The sequence below is a fragment of the Mytilus californianus genome, unplaced genomic scaffold (genome assembly GCF_021869535.1).
Source record: "Mytilus californianus isolate M0D057914Y unplaced genomic scaffold, xbMytCali1.0.p SCAF_1, whole genome shotgun sequence".
Lineage (NCBI taxonomy): Eukaryota > Metazoa > Mollusca > Bivalvia > Mytilida > Mytilidae > Mytilus > Mytilus californianus.
The window spans coordinates 59512604-59524084 of record NW_026262581.1 but is presented as its reverse complement, the minus strand read 5'-3'; the positions used below and the strand labels follow the sequence as shown (position 1 = coordinate 59524084).

The 11481-nt window shown below is 29.5% G+C and overlaps 1 protein-coding gene across 7 annotated transcripts in view; it reads right to left on the bottom strand.

The window, feature by feature from the left end:
* Window positions 1-466: 466 nt before the first annotated feature.
* Window positions 467-11481, bottom strand: part of LOC127704712 (SLIT-ROBO Rho GTPase-activating protein 3-like) — a 77642-nt gene continuing 66627 nt past the window's right edge. For 5 of the 7 annotated variants that reach the window (XM_052208906.1, XM_052208923.1, XM_052208884.1 and 2 more), the window contains exons 18-20: window positions 9256-9436; window positions 8316-8345; window positions 467-6352 (exon numbers count right to left, since the gene is read on the bottom strand). In XM_052208906.1, coding sequence (XP_052064866.1) covers window positions 5257-6352; window positions 8316-8345; window positions 9256-9436 — 1307 coding nt within the window. In that variant the 3' untranslated portion in view covers window positions 467-5256. The remainder of the gene's footprint in view (window positions 6353-8315; window positions 8346-9255; window positions 9437-11481) is intronic. The other 2 variants (XM_052208915.1, XM_052208940.1) reach the window with 1 other exon arrangement.

The following is an 11481-nucleotide window of genomic DNA, read 5'->3' as shown; positions in this document are numbered from 1 at the left end:
GAACTACTAATATGTGTGTTTGATGTTAACATTGTTAAGTACTAAACTACTAATATGTGTGTCTCAATTTCACATCTATATATACTGAAATATTAATATTCGTTTTTGAATGTTCACATCTTTATGTTCTGAACAACTAATATATGTGTTTTAAGTTCACATCTTTATGTACTGAACTACTCATATTTGTGTTTTATTTTCACATATTTACGTACTGAACAACTAATATCTGTGTTTTTTTTTCACATCTTTATTTATCTGAACTACTCATATTTGTGTTTTATTTTCACATCTTTATGTACTGAACTACTCATATTACTCATATTTGTGTTTTATTTTCACTTCTATATGTTCTGAACTACTAATATTTGTGTTTCATTTTCACATTTTGTAATATTGGATGTAATTGTCTTTCAATGCAAACCTTTAGAGGCCTGAAACAAAGTTAACATAAAAGACAACTGTCAAGATTTCATATCTTTTATTCACGGTAAAAAGCATGCATATACATTTGTACCTATATTATGAGCATTAAATGAACCAATGTATACCTATGTCTACTAACTTCTATTTTCATTGGTCTAACTACATTCTAGATTATCCAATCATATTCACAATAAAAAAGTCATTCTTGTTTTAAGAGCATCAAGAATGAAAGATGTTTTAACATTATGCCATATGTAAACAATATTAACTTATTGAAAGTCCTTCCTGGCTACAGATATCTGCATATCACATTTTTTTATAATGTCCTTTAATATTCTGTGTTACATAAATTATGAATATATACTTTATTCCATTTCATTTTTTTGTTGTTGATAAAAATTGTCTTTCAGGTCTTGTATTTTGATTGAATTTGACATAAAATTTTCTATAACAGATAAATGGACTATGTGGAAGCTTAACAATTCCTCATTTCATTTTGATTTATGATAACAGAAAAATCATGCCAACAAAACTTCTCATTTTATTACATATGAGATAACCTTTCTACTGTCAAATATTTTTGCTAAAACAAATACAGATTTTTGAAAAATTAAAATGGGTTTTAACCATTTAATCTAAGGCTTCCAATAAACCTGTATCAGTCACCTTTATAGCCATGAAAATTACTTTTAATGTGTCCTTATTTGTGATATTTAGATCATATTTTGTGAGATATGTTATCCAATTACACATCATTTAAATACTTATCCTAAAGGATTTATGTAACTGGGATTTTATGGGAGAAAAAAATTTCTTAGAAAAAATGTGTTTTCATTTAATCTTGATAAGTAGTCACATACTGGTGGTCATCTTGGATTTCACATCATAAAAATATGAATAAAAGAAGAAACAGGATATATATATATCAATGAGACAGCAACCCAAAAACAAAAAATCAAAAACTAAAGGTCTCATTTTGGTCTTCAACAATAGACGTGTGTCCATTTAATACGTCTAGCTCTACAGATTGCATTGAAATGTGGTTTAAATTGTAAATGTGAGTTAAGAGTTATATAAAATCTCTGCAATTAGAGCCACTGGTGGAAGTAGACACCACTAGATATCTGTTCCATTAATAATACAAGTAGGCAAGCAATTTGAGGGGGAAAAATGAAAATGTGTCAAATAAGTGAATGATTTTATAGGATGCAAAGTGATGGCTATCCCTAAATAGTTATTTGAACCAGATGAGCTACATAGGTTTCCTTATACAAGTTTTCAATTCCAAATATTTCTCAAAGTCATTTATTCTAGGCAAACTATCCGTGATGTTTTCAATTTCCATAAAATTTCTCAGACCAAGTGGTTTGAATATATTCCCTGTAGTATCTACTGTCAACTTTTCTCCACAGTAATGACAATAGTGTATACCAACAAAATCTGTGAACACATACTCACTAAGTACTTTCAAATACTACACATTTTAATGTAACAGTTAACCTGTCAAAAAGCACCATTTGAAGTCAACAAAATACAACTTTGACCAATAAACAACTGATGAAGCATCCTGAACCATTTTGGAGATGAGCAGAAGCAAACTTGCAGATCTCTCATTTTAAGTAAAATAATGCTACAAGTTATCAACAATTAAATGAAAAACAATCTGTATTTCTACCATTAAACACATTTATGTCGACACTGAAGAAACTTGATCACTTGATGTATAACATAACATAACTGACTGCTTAGTTCATTTGATCACTGCTTTGTTTATAATATTTTATTATTTTTTAGTACATAATACACAACGGGCATTAACATTACATTTCTATCTGTATTTTATTAATTCTCTTTTTGTACATGTTATTAAAACATAAAATTGCACATAAACAAAGAATATGAAACATCTAATTAGTGAAGATTTACAAGCAAAAAATTTCAGATGAATATCTATTTAATTTAGTTCTAAAAATAATGCAACATGTCTCAAGTGATATATCTATGAAATTCCATTTACATTTCTACAAATAGAGGTATTTGAACAATTTCTGATTTTTGTACTATATATCTATAAAATACATACAGGATTTTTCTAATAAATAGCTAAACTATAAAACACAGTCACAATGAAAAATGTCCACAACTATTATTTCTGATTCTTTAATTAGTTACCAGTATATGAAACATCTGTTAGTATGTGAATTGAAAAACTGCAGAATTTTGGACCCTTTATGTTTTTCTATAAACAATTAGGTCATAAACATTTTTACTTAAAGAGTTTTCTGCAAAATCAAAATTGATGGGGTTCAGTAATGGTATTCAAATCAATTAGTGAAAACTGGAATATTTTCAGATTTTTTTTAAACATGCTCAAAATATGGAACCTCTTGCCATTATGCTTTAAAGTAACATGCATATGGCAAAACATAACAAAACATGAAAAAGGAAAGCTTAAAAAAACAAATTACATCAATATGAACTTTCTTTTATATATTGTTATATAATATTCCAAATATTCTTAAATAATAAATCTTGCCATTATGTGAATGTAATCTTCTCTTTTTCCAATTACATATCCATTTAACATATGAAGGGCTACTGCATACAATATAAATACTGTAATGAGTGAAGGCACATCAGCCGTAGAAATTACACAAAATCACATCTGGTCCCCAAAATTGCCTATATCCAGCTCAGACTAATTTCAATGCTCTTTCTTAAAATTTCTGTTCAGAGGTTTAATTCTTTTCATCCAAATAAAGATGATTCAATACAACTCTTTATTGCCTAGTCACAATTTATTTCAAGAATACCTTTTAAAATAGTTTAAAACATATATTTGTATTCAATTGGAATAAAGAAACACAGCTTTTTTTTTCTTGAATGGACCTGTATGTGGGCATGATTTTATTTAGTTCATTCATACAATTAAATAGAAAATAATACTTAAATGAAGCAATAAAAGAGTTCAAACACACATCTATAAATGTATTGATCAAACCATTTGGAATGTACACCTGTACATTTGGTCAAAGTTAAAAGCGTAACAAACTAGCTATAAATACTTAACCTCGCTAGATTTAACAATAACTCCGCAGCCAGAACAGTTTGGCACTTAGTTGTATTGCTTACATGGCACAAGGGGAGAGAACTCTTAAATACACACTACAGGATTCAACAACTTATATTTCTCCCATTATATACACAATTCTATCTAGAACGACAGGAATATTGAGTTTTTATATAATTCAGAATCGGAAGTGATGCCACAAAAATTGAGAGATTCTGTATAAGTATGTGGATATGAAAAAAAATACACTTGAAATATCATCAAGAAACTACCGGCAATTCCAAAGTTTAAATAAGAGATTCTGCAATGCAGCTGACCAACAATGTAAATGCTGGGTTAAAAATATATCACATATAACAGTGAAGTCAATAATAAGTTACAAAAATTTAGGGGTGAATGTTCAATGAAGCTTCAAATTAATGGAATTTAATTGCTTCATAAAATTGAAACAAAAATTAAATAAAAAAAAAGATTATCAGAAAGCTATATCAATGCTTTTTATTATTATGCAAACACTGACAAAAGACAAATCAGGACTCTATATATGTTAAATGAGACATTGCAAGAAATAAAAATAAATATCATAAATAAAGATTGTAAATAAATGACATTTTATTTTGTGGATTAAGATCCACTTGAAATTTTGAGACAAAGCAATTGTTTGTATTTCCTGCAAAAAAAAGCGACTCTTTTCACAAAATAGTTTACAAATAAAATACTCAAAAGTCAGAAATATTCAGTGTAACTAACGATCAATTTCAATCATAAGATATTTTGTGAGAGCCTAAGGTTGTCCCCATACATTAATGAACAGGAATGTTATTACTGATCAGTGACTCTTTTCACAAAAAATCTTACAATTAAAATTGAACGCAAGTTATACTGAAATGTGTGTGACTTACGAATATTTTTACTCTTAAGATTTTTTGTGAAAAGAGGCTCAGTACTGTAAAACTGTAGAAATATAATAGCACCATTCTGCTTAAGTTACTATTTTGAACACTACTTTTAATACAGATATGACAACCTCCTGTGAAAAGATGCAAATCTAAGATTCTTAATTTCATACATCATCAAGAATATTACCAGTATGTATATATTGACCTTGAAATGATATATTGCCAAAATGAAATTTATATAACAACAGCAAAATAAATGAAAAACTTGTCCCACATTGCCTTTCAATGTAAATAATGATTTAAGTCAATGCCAAACATTTGTTTATACAATTACCTTGAAGATTCAAATTTTAGTATAATTTAAAGAAATTGCGTTTTCTTGTGCTATTAAAAAAGTGCATGGAGGAAAGACATAAAACAATTTGAAAGCATAAGCTGTAGACAGGCATTAAATAACATAAAAAAATGAAATACATCCAATAGATTCACATGTTTAATGCTGTTATTTTGGCTTTAGATTGAATAAACGTTTGTCAAGCAGTTTATTTGTAAAGGCACACATCAGTGTTTATATTTTATGAAATATGAAACTTATTTTGACATTTGAACTGCATTAATATATTTTCATGTTATTAAAAACTAATATTTCTCAATGATATCTGACAATTGTATATAGTTTGTGAATTTTTTTTTCCATTATATTTTCTGAGTTTATATTTAAATAGTATTATCAGACGAATGACCAAACATTTATGTGTTATCATATAAAAAATTTAAACCTAACAATAATAAAATATGTTTTTCCAAATTATCTAAAATATTGAATATGATAAAATTGCAAAAAGTTAAACTACTAAACTATCACTGAGGTTGAGAATCATCAGGGTTTGGTGTCATTGATGTGGGAAGTGAAAATTTTCTATGAGGATCTGCTGGATTTGGTTTCTTCATGACAGGTGGTTTGACTTTCGGTGGTAGTTTAGGCTTTTCAGCCACTGGAGGTGGGGTTGCCTGATGAGTTGTATGAGCAGTAGATGGTGAGTTAGATGTAGGAAGGGATACAGGAGGAACTGGTACTGCAGAAGATGATATCGATGAAACACTCATTGACATGATTGTCTCAGTAGAAGATCGCGATACTGGAGCACTTTTTGTACGTGCCTGTTGAGATTTGACATGGAACGTGGATAACAATGGTTGTTGAGACATAAAACTTGTTTCTAGCAACACATCTTGTCCTGATGGTGCATAAAACCTGTCTCCAGTTAAAGTCCTTGGCATTGAATTAGCCTTCTTTAGAGTCCCTTGATTTGATTTTGCAAAAGTATCAGCAGTACTTGTAGGACTGTCTGGTTCACTACCATCACCAGATGGTGAGGAGTTTGATCCCTCGGGGAGATCTAGCACTAAGTCAGGTGTATGTTTTGGCGATGGTTTTGCTTTAACGTTCGGTAGACTCAATCTTTTATCATTTATCTGTTGCATCTCCAGCATATGTAATCCAGAAACGACTTCGGCCAAAGCATTGTCTATATCAGCTGTCAATTCTTCTGTTATTTTTTCTACTGCAATAGTTTTTTCAGTTGTTTTATCTTCCAGCACAGTTTTGTCACTATTACATAATGAAACCGTTGTGACAGTCTCTGTGGTTTCTACACTTGATTCCATCTTGTCAGTTGGAGAGGGAGCTGGAGCCGGAGCTGGAGAGGGGACATCAACAGAAAATGAAACAGAATCACTTGATGATGAAGTATCTTTTGATTCTACAGACTTCGAAGTTTGTGATGAAGAACTTGAAGAAACAGAGGCTATTGAAGGACTACTTTCTTTAGGTGTAGGAGCACTTTGTGAAATTGATCTCTCCATTGATTTGGAGTCCTCAGATTTAACACTTCTTATTGTACTAGAAGACATGCTCATTTTATCTTCATCTAATAAAGATCTTTTGTCTTCAGGTCTGAAAATAGAAGAAAATTTTTTTTTGACAACTCCTGACTAATCAATTGAACAGATACAATCATTGATAGACTATCTATACATCTCAGCTATACATGAACTTATCAATTTCTGTTCTAAGGGAAATAACTCAATCACATAATAATAAATTTCTGCTTTCTAAAAGGGTCTAAAATTCAAGGACGAGAAAAGCTAAAGTCGTGAAAATTAAACTTGACCTTCATTTAGTTACAGGAAACAACTTATCAGAATTTCATCAAAGTGTTTTCATATAAATGAACGGTCACTGTTTGGCAGCTGCCCGAGAGCCCGCCCGCCCACCGTACATCCCCAAACAATAACAGATTTTTCCTTTGAAATCCGGTTAATGAGTTTTTATGTTGAATATTGGGAATAATTTCTTCTTAAGTCAAGTGATACCTACTGTATTTTATTTCCATGTTGTTATAAATCTCCTAGATGATTCTCTTTATAAATGATTGTATTACAATTATTTCAAGCAGTTCAAAATAGCCTTAATTTCAAATTTACCTTAAATGAGTCACATGATGAAAATTCTTACTTTCAAAATTGCTTTTGTACCTGTAAATGCATTCATGATTTCAAAAGAACTAAAAGCAACCCAGCATACACATTTCCTCAACATATAAATACATGTAGTATTTTTATTGACAGTCAAACACTCGTTTGGTTCACAGTAAAAGCAGAGTTTCTTCAAATTTCTAAAGAGCATATTACTTGTCATCAGTTTTGAGTGCTCACAAGGTAAATTTTGAAGCAATGAGAGATATTTATAATTTTTTTTCTTATATAACAATCAAAACTTATAGCTTGTGTAATTAATGTATACAGCAGGCAACTGAACAACAAATTGTAGTTTTAACAAAATGATGTAATATGTAGAATTAAAACTAAATGCCACATGTAATGACATGATTTTTGAAATACACAAATGCAAAAACAATTTAATTCCAAGGTTAAAAGCCAGTGGTATGTCGTATTAGTAAATGTTTTTCACTGCAGATTCTAAACACATTTCAACAAACTAACTAGTCATCCACACTTTTCAAGGTCAATTTAAAGTCATATGAAACGAGTTTCTTGTAATTATAATGTTATCAAAATTATTGAACCAATGCATGCATACATATTAAAACTAAGTCCTGTATGCATGTTTTTCACATTTATTACAAATCTATAACGTATTATCGACAAACAATATTTCATTCAGTGATTGTTGATTGTAAGTTAACTAACTTTCGAGTTTGTTGTCAGAGTTTACCAGATCATGACACTGATAAATAACAACACAGAGCACAAGGGGGCACATAAAAAATAAGTGAACTGATAGAACTATGATATTTTCTTATACTTTCCATGCACTCCCATTTGTCAATTAAACTTTTCCTTAACAGTTAAATGATTTGGTTTTTTAATTTGTTCTTTAAGAATCAGTTATTACTATTTACATTCAAGTACAGAGAGGTCTTGGAGCTTAGGTCACTGCATATGGAAAAAATGTCGGAGAATTAGTGTATGAGAAAACAATAATTCAATAGCCGTACATTTATGAAGCTTTTGATAATATAAAGGGTTGTCTTTAACAAGAAAGTTCACGTACACTTGTTTTAAAGTAAAACTTAACCATTCAAGTATATAAAACGTCTTGAACTTTTTTTTTTAAATTTGAAGTTTCATATGACTTAAATCTAGGATATTCTTTTCTAAATTTACAAATTAAAAAATTGAAAGCAGAATTCACTACAACAGTTAACTGACCCCTTCTGGTCAAAAATATAAACACATTACAATGAATTGTTTACATGTTTGTTCTTTTTGTACAGCAAACATTCCAAACACCAAAAAATGATGTATGCATTGTGAAGATTAGGACTGGCAACCTAATATAATGTGATTTGTGAGTAAAAGCTGATTGTTAAATACTGTTTATTTAGATGAACTACCTTATTAAACAAGGAGATGATGATCCATATCTGTAAATAATTCAATTCATTTCTAAATTGCATTTCTATGGAACTCTTCTTTTTCTTCTTTGTCAAATGAATAAAAAGTCTTTTATTCTGAACCTATATGTATCAATTTCTTTATTAACAATTTATAATTTTCACCCCCTAATACAGCTTATAATAATTGCAACTTATTTAATCTAAATCATTGAAGTGTAAAATATAGGTCACGGTAACCTGCTTACCATAGGGAGACTGTTCTGCTGTGCTAAATGTATCTGCATGCCGATTTATATGATTTAGGCCCAAAAGTACCTAGAAATTGAACTTTTGGCATTTTTATATTACTATGAACTATGGTCATTTTACCTTCATCTTATATCATCTTATAGAATATGGTCAGGATAAGAAGTATGTGCATATCAAGTTCTTTAGCTGTATGATCATCAGTTTCAAAGAAGTAGTAGAAATTGACATACACCATTGGATGTCCCATTTAATATCAATCAGTTATTTTAATTAACATATGATATCCATTCTGTTCAAATGAATGTGTTTTTGTTATTTTGATATTGTTTTAATAATAAGGTCTGCATCTAGAACTGTTACATTTTAAAATTACTTAGTCATATCGTAAAATTTTTTTTCAACTTAATGGGCTTAAACATGAATTACTTCACTGAAAACTCCTAAAGGCTAAAGCTAAAATGAATTTTTATATTTTACTATTTAACTGAATATCCTGGTTCACTTCAGTCCAGCATATATTCTGAAACAAAGCTATCATTCCAATCATTTAAAAAATATCCTTGTACTACGAATTTTAGATTTTACTCAGATTTCATATAAAAATTTCACACAAGAAAAGGGGACAGTATATGATAACTGATGAGTATATAACATGAGAGTTCTAACACTACAGCTTGTTGATACTTACAAATGTTTAATATGTATATATTTATCAGGAATGAGACCTTCTTTCCCCTCACATACACCTTCCCACCAATCATGAGACACTTTGTTATATAAAAGTAAAGATCGTCCTTTCTTAAATGACAATTCTCTATCTGTTCTTCCTTCAAAATCATATAATGATATGGCTTCAAAGATCTCTGAATCTACAATCAAAAACAAAAGAGTACTGACATCTGTTTAGAGTTTTGGTTTGATAAACTATCGATAATAGAAAAACATTGTAATACTAATTGTCCTTAAATTATGGTAAATTCAGGCTCAGGTTACAGTTAAATCAAAGCAGAGAAGAAATACTAATCTATCAGTGTGTTTATACAAGATAAAGATACATATGTTATAATCTAATTCTACCTCAACTTCCAAAACCTGTATTTTCATAATGTACTGCAAATTCCAAAACTCAATAACTGTATCAATTGATTTTTCATTCAATCTTTAATTTTTGGCACAGATAAAACAATACAATAATCTGAAATTCACAGTACATTTCCTTGGCAAAAATATTTATAATGGAAAATATGCATCAATAATGTGGTACTAAAGGTCATAAGGTCAAACAAATTTATATATATTTGGAGAATATACACATATAGTATATGAAATGTATCAAATCTAGCAAACTTATTTTTGGGAATAAGGAATTGTGGTAGATGCTTTAATACATGGGTTGGCAGTGATCAGTCAAGTTTATATTGTATGTTTCTGAAAATGTCATGCTTGGATTTACAACTAACTTGTTAGTATGAAAATTCACATTGATCTAAACTAGTTTTAATTGGTAGTAAGCCATTCAAGTGATTGTTTTTTTTTCTTTTTTTTCAATTCAATAGCAAGGACTAGCAGGCTGAAATTATAATCAACCAAAAAACTGAAATAAAAAAGGAATTATGCATTTGAAATAGAAACAAACTAAATACATCAATCTTGTTTAAGACATTTCTGAAATCACATACATCAGTAGTCTAAATTTGCAAACAGTCTCTGAACATTTAGTGGAAATGTTTTACATCAGAAAAGTAAAAAAACGTCCCTTTGTTTTATGCCACAGTGTTCCAATTCTTTACCCATGTTCAGAGACTTTCAAAATAAAAAAAAATAAAAACACTGCGAAGTGAACACATGGGAATAGACCTCTTACCAAGAGTGGAGGCTGGAAAAGTAAGAAGAGCATGGAAGCAGAATACTAGACATATGTTCTTCAACAGCTGGACTTAAACAAATACTGATTTCTATTTGATTGGGCTATTAACTCGAATAATTCAGTCGTTATATTTCACTGTTCTACCATGGCTACATTAACGCCTAAATGCATTGACAATGAAAAATCCTCAAGCAATCATTCGAAATTAGCCGAGGATTTACCTATCACGATAAAATAGAGCGGACTACAGATTGGTCACCTCTCCAAATCCAGAATTGGTGAAGAGTTTTTAGTGAGTTAGGACTTCAGGCTCTCACAAGTAGGACAGATCGATTATGGGAGGGACTGAATTATTCAGGTAATACTTTGAACATAAAAGTAGAATAAATCCAGCTGCAAAGATTTATAATAAAGAAACACTGCAAGATATTTAATGATAAGAATCTGTATCACTGATCAATATATTATATTTACTTATATTTATTATAAACATGTTCTTTTGATCAGTTTTCTTAACCTTTTATATAGTTACACATAAAAAAAGTCAAAAATAAACAAGTCAGTACACTTTATGAAAAGAAAAAGATGTCATTTAAATTATTATTTTATCTTCTGTTATTAGACAAATTTCCTTTGTCCTAAATAGGCAAATGTAAATTCAGAAATTATTGCAAGGTTTTTGTTAATGGGAACAATGCAACTCCTTGAGTATCGTAAAAATAAGAACTCGCTTTCTGATATCTGATACCTATATTTGTATGAAGCTTTCCCTAAAATCCCAAATAATTAAACTTGCATTTTCGTTCATTCTTCAAAAATCACAATAATAAATGCACACAATAATTTCCAAATTTACAGTACTCTTTTAAGCAATTAAAAAATCTAATTTAATTTCCTTAATAAAACAAGCACCTGATAGAGAATGATGACAGAGGCTAAGTGATATCAATGGGACTAGAGAACACAAGATTTAAACTATTTTGACACTGATTAAATAGATATTACTTACAGAACATACCTAAACACAACAAAGTCCTCATTTATTTC